The sequence below is a fragment of the Enhydra lutris genome, unplaced genomic scaffold (assembly GCF_002288905.1).
Source record: "Enhydra lutris kenyoni isolate GAN:26980312 unplaced genomic scaffold, ASM228890v2 scaffoldscaffold71, whole genome shotgun sequence".
NCBI lineage: Eukaryota > Metazoa > Chordata > Mammalia > Carnivora > Mustelidae > Enhydra > Enhydra lutris.
Window position 1 is genome coordinate 2,820,966 of NW_019154155.1, and position 18,954 is coordinate 2,839,919.

Genomic DNA, 18,954 nt, shown 5'->3' on the forward strand with positions numbered 1-18,954 from the left:
ATCAGGCTGTTGCTTAGTTTCAAGATGACTGAATGATAAATTTAAGCTGCAGGTACATAGCTCATTGGGTGTCAGATACTTTTTAAGAAAATCAGACAGTACCTCCTCAGGTCAAAAGGAGACAAATAAACAAATAGAGAATGACAAGTAGTCAACTGCAAAGAGACTTTCAGAATAGTGGTAATAATGAAAATAAGTTGTTTATGTGATTATAGGGTACTTTAGCCCTCCTGTCAGAACCTTGCAAGCTCTGAGTTACTTTTTTCAGGGAGAGGATGGTACCCAAAAGCCCAGCCAGACTGCACACACATGGGACAAGTATACTTGAGTCAAGGAGCTGGGGTGTGAGTGGTGTGGAAGGAGGAAAGAATCTAATGTTCTCCATTCAGGGAATTCATAGTGTCATTTAACACCGCAGACTGACTGAGAGAATATGGTGCACTTTAAAATAACTCAGTTTTTTTCCAGGAAGTTTAAAGTCCTCTCTCAAAATCTAATAATAGCTTTAAAAGCTTTACTGGAGGGAAGGAAGGTCAAAAGGTGGGAAGGAAAGAAGAAACTCTTCCAGGGACCCGTGTTGCTCTGTGGGAGTCAGTCCACTCCTCTGCAGAACACCCTACTGACCCCTGAAAAGAATGAACATTAAACCTCCCCACCTTTCGTTCTTTCCCTCTTTACGTCATAAAATGAAGGAGGAAAAAGAAGAGATGATAATAAAATCTTGATGCCAACCCTTCTCAAAGAACTCAGAGCATTCTTCAGTAGCTTGACAGTCCTGAGAAATAGAACCAGCTCACTGCAAAGAATTTCAAGTCCCCCTCGTGACGTTTGAAGGGCTGGAAGGGTTCAACCAGAAGGACCAGAACTTAACAAGGTCCCCACCTGGGGAGCCAGGGAGGAAGACGAGTCAGTATTCCCATCACCAATCATTTCTGTACTGGACATGTCAATACGAATACCAGATAACAATTTTATTCACATATAAAAAAGGGTATTACAAAACTATTTGTATAAGAAAAAGAAAATTTACAAATTTATAAATTCCAGTATGCAAAATAGTAATGATGAACTCTGGATCTATTCGAGCTGGCGACCTGCCTGCAAGGAGGGACTCTTGTCCTTTTCTTCTCAAAAAAAATTTTTTTTAAACTAGCACGGACAATAGAGCTTAACTAGGTAATAGCAACATTAACATGTTATCTAAAGTAGAAAAATCTATATTTGAAAAATATATTCCATATACACAAAATGAGAACACCCATGCCTTTCCATGGTCATTCCCCAAATCCTTGTCTCATTCTTGTTGGTGGGTTTCTGCAACTTCCGAAGTCACACCGATTCTCACTCCTAGACCCGACGATGATTTCCTGGTCCCTGTACCCTAGCGGCCAAGTTCCTGTAAGCGTTGTACTCAACCATGGGAAATGCAGATTGGGCTTTCCCTCTCAAGGGTTTATACAGAGTACAGAATCTAACATTATTGTATGTTTCTGCAGCAGGCGGTGGTACAACGTCTTCATCTTGATAAAACAGCCCGGGATTTTTCCAGTGCGGTATCAGATGAAATCGACTTTCAACCCTAAGCATTTCTTTACTGATCCAAAGTGATGTTTTAGGGTTTGGGGCCACAGTCTCATGCACATCCATCTAGCTTTCTCCGGCAAGTATTTGTCTTTGAAGTCGAAGAGAGTTTCTACATGTGGAAAATATATTTAGGCCACCAGAAGGAGCACAACCCTGGCTGACTTTGATCATCCCTCTGCCAAAACAAAACGATCAGATTGCAAACAATGACATATACATATGTGAATTACAGTGAAGCCACTCGAGGCAACTCTAGTGTGCGTTTTCATAGACATCTTGTGGTCAAATCCCAAATATCTTCCTAAAGGCAGCTCTCATAAGAGCTGGCAAGTTATCCAAGTTGAAAAACCATTGGTTAATGCTAAGAAAGGAAAAGAAAAGAGGGCATGAGACGGACACAAAAGATTGTGGGTCACCCTGAGACTACTCTAAGTTCTTATTTTGGTTCAGGGAACTGAGGTCCTGAGGAGAACCGAGCCCAGCAAGCTAATCCACACATGTCAGAGCCTAAGACTGACTTTAGGGGAGAGAAACCGGTCCTGCCACGAGGAAGGGACTCATTAGATTTGCCTCATGTCTTACAGAGAGAGAAAAGCATAGTCTAATAAGTGAGAAGAGAAAAATGGCCTAAGAAAGACAGAATTTTTCCATGTTCAGTTTAATGTTAGGTAAAAGACACTGATCTGGGTGGCAGTGAGGGGAGGGATTATGAAACTAAGTTTTTTAGTGACACCAACAAGGTCATGTTTGATTTCTTTTTTAGGTGCAAATGTGATGGAGCTAATAGTAATTGGTTAAAGACAAAGGCCAGAGCTGATCATGGAGGTTCAAGGAGGAAAAAAGGTAAATCCTACTCTGGCTATTCCTCTCCGGGACACCAAGATTAAGAACAAATGAGCCATCCCCGTGTTAGTGACTGAACTGGGTTTGTGTCTGTCTTAGCTGTAGAGAAAGTTCTAGTGCGTAAATACTAGGGATGGGACTACCTGACACCACGCTTAAATCCAGCATCACTGGCTAGGGTAGGAGAGACCTGTGCTAAGGAAGTGGGCACCATGGGAGCACCACTTGGTCAGACCCCGTGAAGGCAGTGAGGAGCTGTTCACCTACAGGCCACCTACCAATTGGGCGTTTTCTTCTCCTTCTAGTATGTAGTGTCTCCTAGGATGACTCATGTGTTGCATTTCAGTAGGAGGGGAACCAGACAGGCGGTACTTTCTAAAGCCCTTAGTATAAGATACGATGCATGAAAGCAAAAACAAAAACAAACCCACAGGTAGAGAGAACAGGGGGGTGGTCTTCAGAGGCAGGAGGTAAGGGGGAAGTGGATGAAAAGAAAGCATTATCTTTATAAATCATCACTCTTCTCTAAGAGAGGAATTCTGGATCTTCTAAGCTCAGTCACAGGGACAGAAGTAGCAAATGCTTCCATGTCAACTGATTTTCACAGAAATATGTTAATCATTGTATACAAGTCTCTAGGATATGTGTGCTAAGTGGTTTTTAATGCAGGGTGGTGGGGTAGAGGGCTCTTTCACCACCAATCCCCCAGCTCAGGCCCCTCTCCCTACTAGCTTCAGCAGGGGTTCATGAGTCAGTGACTAAGGTTACAAGGTTGATTCTGGAAAAGACTTGCCATCCTCTTACTCCTAGTTCCTAGATGTTAACTTCATCTAACAAAGCCCTGACTGAGGCAGTTAGCATGAAGTCAATTCTACTTGCCTGAGCTAATCAGATGATGAAAAAGTGAGCTTCACCAAATACAAACACTCATTTTTGAACGACTCTACAGAAAAACTAAAGTAACTGCTTGGACACTGACTTTTAGTAAGCTAATCGGCTATACGAAATTATTTCTGGAAAGAAAGTGTAAATGAAAACTTATACTCTGGATCTTCAGTTTGGTAAAACCACATTCGCCATGAAAATAAGCATGAGTGCATTTCTGTTTCTTGTTATATGCTCATAATCTCGTAGGCTGCGAACTTGAGCCATCAGCCTTTGAAGTTACGCTTTGTGGCATAGAAGCTTCTTGTTTAGGAAAAATGCAGAGTATCGTGAGTGCCTGGAGTCTTTTCTTGTTATTCCTTGAGGTTTCAGCTTACAGCTGGTCTGGCTCAGAAGCAACTGGTTGAAAGGCTTAAAATGCCATCAGTTTGGTTCAGATTTATTTTTTTCCCCCAGAAGCTATGCAGGGTCCAGACTGGGCTCAGTCCGTAAGCCTAAGCAGAGGGGTGAGTGCACACTGGGTTCCATCCATATTCTTCTACTGTAGAAAGAAGCAAGTCCTTTAAGCTTCCTAAAACAGCAACAGAAAGGAAAGCTTGAAAAACAAGACCTTATACACGAAAGCTGCTGGGCTATCATTGTTAAAAATTATTGTAAATAACTTTTACTAGTAGCACACATGACTTGAATAACATATGGACCAGCAGCTCATTAATGATGTTTGAATATCCAGGTACATACGTACTCCGAGAATAAAATTAAGATTTTATAACTACTCACTATCACTCAGTATTTGCAAATGACACCGCAGAGACAATAATGTGTGACCCACAGGAAAAAAAATGTATTAACGAATGATTCTTTTGCTCATTTTTGACCCCATTCAAACACTTAAAGCTTGTTTCTATGTTGCACTCTTTTGAAGCATTTGTAGGTAAAGCTGTTAGGATCCTTTTGGTCCCTTCTTTGAAAAGGACAAAGATGATTAGTGAATAGTGACACTCTCATTCTTTGTATTTAAAACTTTTGCTAACCCACTGGAGAAAGTTTAGAGATGGTTTAGAAATGATTTCCCGTCTAATGATTTTCCTGGAAGGCTCACACTCTCCCTAGGGCAAATATCCTCGGTGAAGTGGTGTCCTTCAATCTGTCCCTTATCACAGAAGGGCAGCGACCTGACTTCTGAAAACATCAGCCAAAGGCACATTACTGTGAGTGACTAAAACCTTCATTTTAAGCAGTAATCTTTCATTCACTAATTTACCACTAATCTGACATCGGTGACATATCTGGTAAGTTTACAGGAAAAGATTTTTTTCCCTAGGTAGAAGAAGAGAGTCTAGAAATAGAAGCTTCTGAAAGAACTCTCAATAATCTAAAATAGTTTCATCAAATATGTTGATCAGTTGGTATGACCATAATTACCACATTAACACTACTGTGGGAGAAAAATGGCACTCATTTTGCCAACATGGAAAGAAACAGAGATTTTAAAAGACTGAGCAACTAGACCCCAGGTCATCTCATATCTTTCCTACCATTCTTTCTATTATTTCATGTTGACATTTCCAATGATGGCTAAAAACATCACCAAAAAGAACCTTTTCTGTAAGTAAACAGACTGGTCTCATTCTCCCAAGTACCTTAGTGAACGATGTCCCAAATATCTTAGTTCTCTTGCTTTCTGGGGAGGTGTGTATAGGGGAAATTTGATTAGAACTGAGTCATTCAGACTAAACAAGGTTCTCACACCTCTTTTATCCTGCACCATAACTATCATCATCAGATTCTGGGTGGTCTTAAACCGCCCACAAGAAAACTACAGTGTAAAAATACAGTTTCTGGAAACAAACGCCTCGTGCATTAGCAATGTGACCCTGTAAGACAAAAGTGCCATTGTGCATTTTGCAATATAGATGTGTATCAGATCATCACACTGCACACCTTAGCTCACACAATGGCAAATGTCGATTGTTATCTCAATAAAGCTGGATAGAAGGTGGGAATTAAGGTTAAAAAACTGAAAATATGAGTGAATGCCTAGGTAGGATTTTCAAGTTCCTTTGAAAATAAATAGAAATAAATCACTAAAGGTTGGGGGAGCACTATACTGGCTCAAGCTGCCCTTATGCATTTCTCAAGCAGAAGTGTTGTGCTTTCCTGAATTATGAATGAACACACAGACCAAGCTAAGTGAACACAAACTCAAGGAGCCAAAAGTCCTTTGGTTCATAATACCAAGCTGCTGAAAGCAAATTATTTGTGAGAAGTAAGTATGTTTCCTACATTGGAGAAGCAACCTGTTAAGAGGAAGTCTGAATTGCCTTTTGGAATCTAACGTTTTTTTAAAAAAAATAGAACTGTTGAGCTACCTACTTGGCCAACCCTTGAAACAAAGAAGAGAATCAATCTCCCAAAGATGTACAATTGTATCTCTCCTACTTGTTTTCAAAGATTAAGGTTCCCTCACTAAATATCACACACTCAGTAAAGGCAACCAAAGACACAGTGCTTTTCAGAACCTGGATAAGATTATCTCAAAATAGGCTCATGATATTATTTGTTGTTTTTAACTATAGGGGGAAACTGAAATGATTCATTTTTTAAAATATTCCTTTCCTGAATTCAGAATGCCTCATTTATATTTACCAAATTATCTAATAATTATAAGACAACACATCTTAGAAAGTTATTAAACCTTTCACTAATACATTACATTGTATAATTTGAATATAACATTTTCTCATTCATTTTGCATGTAATTATAACTTTCTTTTCATAATAACCTGAGTTGAAAGTATCTTTATGTAGATCATGATTACCTTGACAACTGTCTTTGACAAGAAGTTAATGCTGTTATATATAGCAATCTTCTACACTAAATGATTTTAGATTCATACAGCTGTAATAATAATGCTTCCTCCCATGCCCACCTCACCAACAACACAAACAGAAAAAGGTAGAGAATGAGTTGGTTCTGATATGACTTGGCATTGAGATGTTTCACTCCTTAGTCATAGAATTTACATCACGAACCTGGGGACGAGCTACACAATTAAGATGAGGGGTAATTCTACTTGCTGACGGTACTCTGCAAAGCTGTAGGTAGTCACTGGGAACACAATTCCAGCTACTCTAACAACATTTGTGTAGGTAGGGCAAGTTTCTGATCAAAACCAATTGACTTGGTATCAAAGAAACTTCCGCATCTTGTAATGAAACAGTGTCTCAGATTGAATTTTAAGAGTCTCCCAAGAATTGTGTTTTAGAGTACTTGGCAAGGCATCTGACTGGGAAGTTTGGGTCAGCTGCTGAAGGGGCAGGATCTCTGCATCCTGTTCTCTGCCTCTTTCACTGTTCTCAGGGCCTGTTACCTCCTCCTCCAGGCAGCTGCACGTGGCACTCGGCCCTCAAGGCTTGTGGGCCATGGTATGTTCTTGACAACTACACACAACTCAGCTAACTCTTATCTTTTCTTAGTCTTATCGTGGAAGTTATAAAAATTACGTGATGGCTCAAAAGAACAAGGTGAGTAAAGACTCATTCTCCACTACAGAGGTATGTATTTTACATTGTATTTTATTAAAGATTTTATTTATTTATTTATTTATTTGGGGGAAAGAGAGAGAGAGAGAAAACAAGCATGAGTGGGCGGGGGGGGGGGGGGACAGGCAGAAGCAGAGGGAGGAGCAAACTCCCTGCTGAGCAGGGAGCCTGACTTGACTTGGGGCTGGATTCCAGGACCCTGAGATCATCATCTGAGCCGAAGGCAGACGTTTTACCAAATAAGCCACCCAGGCACCCCTGTGTTTTACATTTCAAATGCCTTAGTTGTTTGCTTTTCTTCCCTTATATCTTCTTCATTTCTTTTATTTTGAGAAAAACAAAATTATTTTTCTCCAAAGCCAACAAATGCTTTCTGCATAGCATTCCCTGTAAATTTTCTAAATTTTGCATTCGGAGAAAAAGTATCGCAGAGTTCGATCAACCTACAACCTACGTGCTGTTCTTGAAAGGCGCACTTCTCCATTCGCGCCTCGACTTCAGGCTGCGTCTGACATCATGAGACCGGGATGCAGGACCTCGTGGGAAGTCGAGGCCCCTCTCGAGAGCAGACACAGCACGGGCAGAGCGCCTCCCCAGGACCTGGGGCTCCTGAGCTGGTTTGCTCACAAGTAGTGAGAGCAAGGGTGGGTGTGCAGGCAGGACCTTGTGGCGTGGCACCTGGGAGCCTCATTCTTGCTGTGACTCGGCCCTTTTATACTAAAGGCTGGTCATTTTTTCCCCAAAGAATGTATTCCAACAGTATATGTTCTTATATTAGGGAGATGCTTGTAGACATTAGGTCAAATTCAGGACCAGCCACATCCTCACAGCAAGGGGATAGCAGGGTTGGTGCCCAGGCTTCCCTGATGCTTCTCTGCCTCTGGCCTTGTAGCATGCTTGAAAGCCCCTGCTCCCTATAGCCACCATCTCCTTGCAAACCTGATTTTAAACCCTTCTTTCTAGAAGGTACTTCTGCAGTATGTGGACCTGGATCACAAGCAACAATCAATTTCTAACCACACTGGTCAGTTTTGAAAACAACAGGAACAGAGAGGGGAAAAGAGAAGCTTCGGGAGATCTAAACTGCCATTAGCTTGATGGTGAATGAAGTGCATGTAAGTCTCGGGCAGAAACCATCATTGGGTGGAAAACGAAGGTGAGGAACTGTTTACAAGATGTTCTTGTGATTCTCTCTCTCAATCAGGAACGGGGCTAGGGGGTACTGTGCTAATACTTGGATTTACAAGGAGTAAAAGAAAGCAGCTGCTCATTATAAACTTACAGAGTACCTGGTAGTTACGGGGGGAAAAAAGACTCTTGAAATTTAATTTACAATATATTCTCCATACATATAAGAATAAGAAGTTATGAACGATGGAAAAAACCTTCTCATCAGGTCCTCCCACATTCTCTGGTGAGAGGAGTTCCAGTCCCCTGGGTCTGCCATGAGTCCCTGCTGGGTCCTTCTTGAGGGTAGTCACTGACTTACCTGGAGGGACGTCAGCATGGTCAGGCTGACAATGTCACCACTCTCCTGACACAGCTGGCTTCTGGCGGTCGGTGTATCCTGAGTCAGCACTGGCTCCGTCAGTGAGTGGTTACATCTAGAGGGACCGATAGCTTCTGTACAGTTTTCAGAATGAATTGGAACAGCTCCACCAACCAAATCCTGACTACTGTTGGAATCCAAGGAGGAAGAGCTTTCGTTTTCTGGATTGAGAGAATGAGTATCTTCTCCAGTGAGTTCAGGATAAGAATCACAAAGAGAGATGTCGTCGCCACACACGGGATTTTGCATCAGAGGCCAGGCGTCTGAAAACTCGCCACAGATGGACCTTGAAAGGGACCCGAAGAATGTGGGCGTGGTCTCCCCCACTGGACCTGGGTGTCTGAACACACATTCAAAAGACGCTCAAGTCATTTACGGGGAGGAAAAACACCACTACAAAGCCACACCCAGCTCTGCTTTTAAATTTTCTAGATGAAACAGCAATGGATTACATCTGAATTCTAGTGCTTCCTTTGTTATAAACTTGCTTCCATACGGTATGTTTAATTATTCTGCTTACTTTCAAACTGAATTTTGTACCCGCTTCTAACCAATGTAGTTATACTTAACTCAATGTCTAAAACAGGCAGTTTCCTGGGTCTTAACTGAGTTTCTTCATAGCTCTTCTAAAATTCTGTGAGTAAATGACATGTTACAAATTATTTACAAGTGACAGAAGTGTCACAAATCATGAATATGAAGTAAAACCAAAATTAATGGAGTGTAAAGTGTAAAGAATGTCTCACTGGGCATTAGTAACCCCGAGAGACTCGCGTATCTCTTGTCAAGGATTTGTCCCCCTCCGATGTCCAGAATGCCATCAATAATATTTTTTAAATGACGTCTCATAGTTTGACACGAAAATTGTTAAGTTGGTAGAAGGCACATTTGGACAAGGGGATGTGATGTTATATGGATTAAAAATCCCGAGTTACCTCTCCTGAAGAGTGGCCTTGGAATGCACCCTACAGCCAAGAGTCACCCGGTCCACGCTGCCAGCCTCGTCACAGCACAGAGACGGAATCAAGTGAACAGGCCCTAGGGAAGCCAGCAGAGGTGTGAAGCACAAGGCTGCCTTCTGGGAACCTTCTCGTTAATACTGGCTCAACATTGCTGGAGGAAATCCAGCTAGTCCCCTTTGGGTGACTTTTGGGGGAAAGGAAATCTGAGGTTTAATTCTCTCTCTCTTTTGTTATATTATGAAAATAATGAAGGGCCTATACGAAGTACCTAGAGGAGTCAAAGCTGTAAAGACTGAAAGAACTGTGGGTGCCAGGGGCTGGGGAAAGTGGGATGTGGGGGACAGCATCGCAGATTGCTGGGGACAGAGTTTCAGTTGGGGGAGCTGAAGGGCTCTGCAGATGGGGGTCGGTGACGGCCGCGCACCGGTGTAAATGGGCTCAGGGCCGCTGAACAGCACCCTTAAACAGCGTTAAGATGCCAAATTTTATGTTATGTGTATTTTACCACAGTAAAAATAATAACAAGAGGTGACAGCACGGCCTGTGAGAGAGTGTATCAAATGAGACTCCCTGAACTGCTGAGGAGACGGCAGAAAGCGGAGCAGAGTCCTGCCGAGTGGGCTAGCAGTACGGAACACGAACAGAGACGCGTTCAAACCCTTGAACACAACACACACACACACGTGCGTGCGTGCACACACACCACACACAGGTATTAATGTTTTCCTGCTAGCAATGGAACATAAGGAATAATTAGAGGTGTGCACACAGCACAGCTTTGCAAACCATTTTGTTCACTGAGGCAGCATTGATTTTTGGTTACAAAAATAATATAAGTGTACAGAAGAAAAAAAAATTAAAGGAGAGGGATTAAGTTAAGAAATTCAAAAATAAATACGACCCGACCCTATAAACTGGAAATGAACACTGTCAACGTTTGGTGAGCTCTTTATATACATACATATATAATTCTGATTATACACAAACACATACTAAAGCACGCAAAGATAAAGACACACATCTGGAGAGAGAGAAAGATGTGAAAAAATTCTTTATTTACATATCCATGTATATGTTTGTGGATCCAAAGTTTGCATGTGAAATGATTTCACTCTTATAAAAAGGAAAAACATAGTGAAATTATTGGCCTTTTCAAAAATGAATGTTAAACATCGACATGCAATTGCCAGCAGGATGGATACCCACACACCTTTGCCTAAATGTCTCTCAGCTCAGGCCCCACATTGTGTTGTGTGAATATATGCTATTGTGAGCTCGGAGACCTCTCCTGGACACACGGCCGATCCTCAGCAAGCCCGTGTCATGCTCACATGAGCCGTTTCGAAATTAGTTAAAAGCCAGGGGCACCTGGATGGCTCAGTTGTTAAGCGTCTGCCTTTGGCTCAGGTCACGATCCCAGGGTCCTGGCATCGAGCCTCACATCAGGATCCCTGCTCGGCGGGAGGCCTGCTTCTCCCTCTCCCACTTCCCCTGCTTGTATTCCCTCTCTTGCTGTCTCTCTCCCTGTATCAAATAAATAAATAAATTCTTCAAAAAAAATTATTTAAAAGCCAAAGACACTGTCTTTCTTTTTAGAAATGGCTGTTTCTAGGGCTCAAGCAACCAAGAGCAAGATGAGCCTAGAAGTTTTTTGTGTGCCTAAGATGAAGAAAGTGCTAAAAGAATAATCAGGACATGTCAAAATGACACATGAGCCAGGCTGAAGGGATCTGCCCTGGGCCAGCCTAGGAAAATGTGAGCACCAAGATAAACGATGATGGCAAAGGAACAGAAGCTGTGGAAGAGGGTCCACGAGTCCACGCTAATTCAAGCAAATAAATAAGAGGGGAAGAAGAAGTTCTTTTTTTGCCGTAGGAAGCCAACTGATAAATGTGGACAAAAGGATGGAATTACAAAACTAGCATTTGTCACCATCATGGTAATGACTGATTTAGGTAAGAACCACCAGAAGATGCTAAACTCTTGGGTGAAAGTTTGGAGACTAACAGGATATTTACACAGTCTCGAAGAGTCTCTTGCAAAGTATTTCTTAATTACAAAGGGAAAAACAATCATGTTACAGCAGAGAAACTTGGCAGATGCCTCCTTAACGAAGGGAACCAAACTGACCCGACTGGGAAGGGGACAGCTGCACACGCTGTGCCTCTTGATGTGGGACACGGGGAAGGACACAGCATCACCCCTGCAGGATTTCTGTTTCTAGTTATACAGAAACATCAGACAAACCCAACCTGAGGGTTACTCTACAGAATTACTGGTCTGTGCTTGTCAACAACAATAATGTCATGAAACACAAAGAAAGATGAAGGACCTATGCCAGATTTAAAAAAGGTCAAGAGAGATGCCTGGGTAGCTCAGTTGGTTAAGTGTCTGCCTTTGGCTCAGGTCATGATCCCAGAGTCCTGGGATCAAGCCCCACATCGGGCTCTCTGCTCAGCAGGGAGACTGCTTCTCCCTCTCCTGCTGTTCTCCCTGCTTATGCTCATACTCTCGCTCTCTCGCTCTCTCTCAAATAAATAAAATCTTTAAAAAAAAATAAGGTAGGGGCGCCTGGGTGGCTCAGTTGGTTAAGCAACTGCCTTCGGCTCAGGTCATGATCCTGGAGTCCTGGGATCGAGTCCCGCATCAGACTCCCTGCTCGGTGGGGAGTCTGCTTCTCCCGCTGATCTCTCTCTCCTCTCATGCTCTCTCTCTCTCTCAAATAAATAAATAAAATCATTTAAAAAAAAATAAGGTAAAGAGATTTGACAACTAAATCCAATAATGTTATCTGGGATTTTCTTTTAAAGACATTTTAAATTTAACTTAATTTTTAGTTATTTATTTTTTAAAAATTTATTTATTTATTTGACAGAGAGTGGGAGAGAGGGATCACAAGCAGGGGGAGGGGCAGAGGGAGAAGCAGACTCCCCACTGAGCAGGGACACCCCCCAACCCCCCGAAGTGGGAGTCAATCCCGGGTCCCTGAGATTATGACCTGAGCTGAAGGCAGACATTTAATAGACTGAGCCACCCAGGCCTCCCTCTTTTTTTTTTTTTAAATATATTTATTTATTTATTTGACAGAGAGAGAGAGATCACAAGTAGGCAGAGAGGCAAGCAGAGAGAGGGGGGAAGCAGGCTCCCCACTTAGCAGAGAGCCTGATCTGGGGCTCGATCCCAGGACCTTGAGATCACGACCTGAGCCGAAGGCAGAGGTTTAACCCACTGAGTCACCCAGGTGCCCCAGGCCTCCCTCTTTTAAGGACATTTTTGTGACAACTCAGAAAATCTGAATATGCTCTGTAGATTATACAATAGCTTTGATTTAATGCTGATTTTCCAATTTTCATAACCATGCTGTTCTGTAAGAGAATGTTCTTGTTCTTAAGAAACGAACACCATAGTATTAAGGAGTAAAGGGATATCATCTCTGCAACTGATTTTTATGTGGACATGAAATCAGTGTGTATAAATACATATATCTTTACCATACTTAGAAAAATGATAAAGCAGATGTGGAAACGAGATAAAATGTTAATATTTGGGGAATCTGGGTGAAGAGAGTGAGAGAATTCTATGCGCTATTGTTCCAACATTTTTGTAAGTCTTAAATGATGTCAAAGTAAAAAGTTCGAAGGGTGAAGGCGCTGCCATGGAGTAGGAAACCACGGAAGTAGCAAGCTCTACGGAGCGCGGGGAGCAGGCAGATTCTTTCCAGGCTCCGTGTGCTGCTCTATTAAGAGGACGAGCACCAAGGCCATCTGCCCATTTAATCCTTCTTCTCAGACAGAAGTTAAGAGGAGGAAGAGTTTGCCCAATGCTGCATTTTATTATATAGAGTTCAGGTCTCAGGAAATGATTCCTGTGCCCTCTGACCCTAGTGTACCAGTTCAGTGTCTGGGAACCCCAGCTCTGGGGATGCTTGGAGGTTCACCCAGTTACCGTCCATACTGTCTAGAAGTCTAGTCCCTACGTAGGCAAAGGCAAAAACAGATTCACACGCACCACAGAAGGACCTATATTTTGTTCCCGACCCATTCCTAAAACAGAAGACAATAACGAGCTGTAGCAAAATCAGTCCGCTAAAAACGTCTTCCCCCACATACAGAACATCAGCTCAGAAAGTGGAATCCTGTAATTTCTTGGTAGGAAAGACAGCACAGCTCCAAGAGTGTCAGTCAATCTAAGTGGGAAACACTCAGCTTAGAGTGGCTGGAAGAGAAAAAATGGCCCTGCCAGCATTGCTTCAAAGGGGCTCTGAGCACGTGAACCAGGCAGGCAGGGATGGATGTCCAGGAAGGGCACTGCCAGATTCTGCTTTGCAGAGGAGGGGAGGGGTCCTCACAACAGGGGCTGAGAGGGCGGTGTAAGTGTGGGAGCCTTGTGTTGATGAAAATAAATAAGTGGCAGGAAAAGTATTATCTGTGCCCGTTTTTTGCCCTGGTGAGAAACCAAGTTCCATTTGCATGACTTCCCTAAACTTCCTTTTCTGTCAGTAGTCCCCGGGGGCAACTGAGTTTCGTGGAAACCCCTGCCATAGCGCTCCCTCTCTGCTCTTCTTTAAGGAATCCAAAAAGACATTTAGAAGACCCATCAAAGTTCAGCTTGAATCCACCAGACAAGACAGGATACATGCTCCTACTCTACAAAAGAATTTTAATCAGTCAATGGACCCAAAACAATAAAGGCAAACTTGCTTTAAAAAGTTGCTCAACAATTCTAGAATTTTAACGACATGCTTCTTTTCTTCTCACTACTTAAGAGGCTCAAAACACCCAAACCATGAGGGCACAAAGAATCCTTTAACAAGATTAGCTTTAACTAGAAAACTAAGCAGAGCAACTGAGCTGTGGGCAAAGAGGGACAATTCTTTGCAACGTATGTGTCCCTAGATTCCCCTAATGGCCCCTTGCCCCGCTACACTTACCACAGGTCTGGGCGGAGTCCCGGTGGCACTGACAACATGCTCTGGGAGCAGATTCGTTGAGCCGTGGTCTGTCAAAACATGACAGTTCAGAACCGTTGTACTGAATGTCTTGCGCTCTCAGTGACCCTACAGGGGGCGAGAATTCTGTCAGCGAAGATCACTGCCTCTGTTAAGGAGCCCATGACCACCACAAGGCGGATAGGTACCCTTCTAGCTCTTAATATTTCTGAAGAAAAAGATGACTCTCATACACATTTAAAAATACGTCTTCTTAAGCATAGGCCCAACTAGGAATGAATCTGTTAAAAGCTCAAATTACAGGATACTTCTGTTGCCAGAACTTGGAAGGATTTTCCTTTTTGCCTAGTGGCACAGGACACTGAGGCCTTTTCAGGGTCCTTGTAAAGTGGTGCCTCTGGGGGACAGGGTGACTGGAAGCTGCGTCTCCGTGTGCACTTTGTCCCTTTGGATAGCTCCTGACTATAGTCTTGGTCAAGGCCTCATGGAACCTCCAGTGACAATGATGGTAAACACTCTTCACCCACATGCTAAGGAACGGAAAGAGCTCCACACTCACAGCTGGGCTTTTTCTCCATAAACTGCCTCTTACAGTAGATGACACAGAGGATGAGCAGGGCCAGAAGGACCGTGGCCAGGGCACTGCAGATGACGGCCGCCAGGGCTGTGTCCCGCGGGCTGGAGGCAGTGGACGGGATCTTCACGAGGTTGACCTTGCTGGTACCTGGAAACCACAAGAATGGGGTCAGCAGGCTCTCAACCACCCAAGAGACTCAGACGCTTACCCCCAACTTGGTGGCCACCTTTGTTATTTGAGTAAGACTCAGAAGACAAGAAAAGGTATTTTAAGAAGGCTCAGTGCTCCCTCCTCTTAGATTTCTTTAATACCACACCTTCACCTGCACCCCAAAATGTGTGGATGAGCCACGCTTCCTTTCCCACAACAAAGACTGTATGTGGACACACAACCTTCACCACACTGTGTTGCCAGAATGTGCTTTTAAGGCCCATTAGACCAGAGCTGCTGGCGAGCTGGAATCCCTCAACTTTCTCTGTTCCCAGTGCTTGACATGCCTTTGGCACATTGTAGGTATGTAATATTTGCTATTTAATTGGAATGAGATCACCTACATTTTCAAACACACTGAATTAAGGGATGCTTTGGGGGAGGAGCTTTAGGGAAAAATAAGGAGTGGGATCATTCACAGCCTAATAGTAACCCCCAATTTCTGAGACAGTGAACATTTTTTTAATGTGTGGCTGTTGAATGACTGAACAACATCTATGAATCATGAAAATATGATAGCAGGAGTGATCACCTGGGAATATCGAGTCTTGGTATTTCTAGGCTCAATGATTCTGGGGCCACACTTAAATCGAAATCTGAAGCAGCCTCTATCAATGGGCAAACTGACAAGAAGATCTACGAACACAGGCACAGCTGTACAAACACTGACAAATCAATAACCGAAGAGGAATTTGTATCCTGCGCAACGGAAATAGTGGACTACACCCCAGGGTCATGGATTTGGGAGAGGTGACTCTTATCTCTTTGGATCAAATGGTGCAGCTGTGGAAACCTGCCACCTTGCTTATGTTGGTGACAAAGGTGACTGACTTTAGAGCAAGGTAAGCTGAAACTCTTCATCAAATGACCCAGCTCCACACAACACAGAGCTTCAGCAAGAGCTGTCGTCAGAACGAGACGCAGTACATGATGTGAGCCAAAGATCACAAAGTTCCTAACCCTGGTTTAGCTCTCGAGTTGAGCTCATCAATTCACATAGCATTGGATATTCAGGAAAACCCTACTGAGAATCAGGATTTCGGGTTAAAGTGGAATCACGAAGAGAATCCTTTACGTTCTTGTTGAAGTTCTTTGTAAGTATGTTAGCTTATTTGCCTTCATGTGAAAGGAAATGTTCCTGCTTTATAAAGCTGGTAAAATGCCCCTGATGATGAGGATTTTGAGTCTGGTGTTTGTGATTCAGGATTTATCTTCCCTAAGGTAATCGTAAAAGTCTTAGGAATAAATGTCTTTCCACGGCAGGGTGCTAATACTGTAATCTCAAGGATATCGAGTTGCCATAATAATATTGATTTTTTTTAAAAAGTGCACTCAGTAAGCCCCTTCTGTATACATTTCCCTGGAAGTAGCATCTGAGGATGAACAAGAAAAATACAGTAGTTTTACCTCTCAACGTTTGACACTTGCATTAAAAAAAGGTGTCTTGTGAACTCAGCCACACTCTCAGGAAGGTCCCCATGGGAAGCAGGGCTCTAGAAACCCCATTCTGGATTTTTGTTTATATGTACAAGTAAATGCAACCATTACAGCAAACAATTTATTTTCTAGGAAATGGTCTCATCCTCTGTAGGTTCAATCATCACATACGAAAATGCAGACATTTATGTGGACATTATGGGAGATTGGGCTGCCTATCATTTGGTTTAAGAACAACTCCAGAAACTTATTCACATGAGTTTCTGCTAAAAACCTGTTTTCTCATAATTCTTTCTGATTTGGGTAGTAAAAAAGGGGGGACGGGGCAGAGGAGGTTGGTGCCAATTTATGAAGTAGCTTCTAGTCTATTAAGTACTGGTTAATTGAGGTGTTGCTGAGAATTTCTCAGAAAAAGATGTATCTACCACAAACTGAAAAGTACTGTTTTGCTGACCTGTGCTCACTGCAGTGATGCTGAGATTAAAGATTCTTTCCACCCACATGCCTCGACTGAATTCCCTGTCCACAGTTGACCAAGTGTATTGAATGCCCGCAAGGAATTTTACCCATACTTTATTAGGATTCTGATAGGAGTTCTGAAGAACTGGGAACAGGAATGTCCACAGTCTTTGGAAAGTTTTAACTTTTCTGGAATACAAAGGCATCTCTTACCCTAATGAAATTATTAAATTCCACTATAATCTTAGCACTACCCTCTGGCAAAGTTACTTCAGAATGAGAACTGTTTTCTTAGCTTAAATTTTGTATTACATTAAATAAGTGCAATTTTATATTATACATTTCCTTAGGAGTTCAGCTCAGCAGAACAATTATATCCTGAGTATCTACTCTGGATAAGGCATCCTAAGAGGCATTAAGTAAGTTGAATGAGAATCTGAACAGAAGAGGAAGAGAAAAGAGAGGTCGCCAACAAAGTCTGGCAAGTGTTTTTATTCACGTTCACTTTTACCCTCTTTGGAGTGACCAGTGCCAAATATCCCAATTGCAGAGATACTCTCCTTATATCTCAACCCCTAAGCAGCTTCAGAATGTAGCTGGAGAGACGCGTGTAGTGGAGAGATCTGTATTACTGGACTCTGATAAATCATGGAAAAGTTCTCAGAAGATGCAAATTAGGAACTCAGTGTGCAGGCCACAGACTTGACTGAAATAGGCATCAGCTGACTTCTGGGTGCTTTCAGAGCCCTGGACACTGCTGACATACCTCTAGGGATTTCACTCTCTTTGCAACCCGGCAGAGCCGTGAGAATGCACTGATGGGCCTCCTTGTATAGATGAGGAAACCAAGACTTGGGGTAGTTTGCTCAAGGCTACACAGCAAAGCAAGACGGCTGGAGACCCGAAACCAGGCTTTGGGACCCTTTCCGGTGGACCACACTGGTTCGTGGGTGCATGTAGCTTGTAAGTGAGTAAACCTTTCTACAGGGGAAGAGGAGCCAAATGTGGTTCATGTGTGCATGCAGGCCATGCTCATTTCTGCAGGGGGAAACGAGCCTGGACACAGAGAGATCTGGGGACTTTCTCAACAGCAGGCTGGCCCAGTATGCATGAAGCCAGTTCCGCATGAGGGCCCCTGGCCTGAGAGAACATTTCAGGTCCCTCGACCTCAGCGTGGCTCTCGGAGTTGCACGATGATGGCAGGCACGTGGGGCAATGCCCGAGTGTCACTGAGGTGGGGAGGAGAGGCATGTTTATGGAGGCCACTGAGTCTGGGACGGGTCAGAAACATCAGGCTCCCGTGTGCGCTGTGTGAGGTTCCATTGGTAATTCCATAGCTCTGCTTTCTACTGATCTCCTGACATGTTTAACCTGCCAACTTCCTAGCAGTCTGTTCAAAAAACCCACTAAACAGAAGATTCTTCTTCCCAGAGTATTGTCCTGACCAAGAGCCCCCCTTGGCTTGGGAGGGAGGAAACTACGTCTCCCAATTCTAGCTCTCAACGCTTTCTGCCCTGGCCACGGACAAGACTTTCCTCCTCTCTGAAGCTTGGTTTCCTCAATGACAAGATTAAATAGTGGGCCATCATGCAGACACCAAATTCACCATCCATGAGGCTGGAGACTCAGTGAAAGTGTCCCTGGGGCTGGATGAGCTACTATGGAGCTAGCTGCCAGGCACATAGGACACGTTGGCTATTAAGAAAGCCTCGTGATCTATCTGTGGCCTGGCTGATTTCTTCTTACAGAAATGACCATGACCTTCACATTAAAGAATAAGATTAAGTAGGATGCTGTATTTCATGACTCTGAAATTTTTGTTTCCAGTCTGAGCTGTTTCCCTGAACTCGAGATTCGTCTATCCAACAGCTTATTGAACCTCTCCACTTGGCGGGAGGAGGCATCTTAAACTCAGAAAGATGACCTTGACGACCCCGACCTCCTCACTTCCTTC

General features: G+C 43.2%; 1 protein-coding gene across 2 annotated transcripts in view; it reads right to left on the bottom strand.

The window, feature by feature from the left end:
- Positions 1-1,138: 1,138 nt before the first annotated feature.
- The window catches only part of LOC111159915 (TNF receptor superfamily member 19), a 70,012-nt gene continuing 52,196 nt past the window's right edge, over positions 1,139-18,954 (bottom strand). Inside the window, exons 5-9 of one of the 2 annotated variants that reach the window (XM_022522593.1) lie at positions 14,877-15,041; positions 14,300-14,425; positions 9,343-9,445; positions 8,348-8,747; positions 1,139-3,883 (exon numbers count right to left, since the gene is read on the bottom strand). In XM_022522593.1, the coding sequence (XP_022378301.1) occupies positions 3,875-3,883; positions 8,348-8,747; positions 9,343-9,445; positions 14,300-14,425; positions 14,877-15,041 (803 nt within the window). In that variant the 3' untranslated portion in view covers positions 1,139-3,874. The remainder of the gene's footprint in view (positions 3,884-8,347; positions 8,748-9,342; positions 9,446-14,299; positions 14,426-14,876; positions 15,042-18,954) is intronic. The other variant, XM_022522595.1, reaches the window with a different exon arrangement.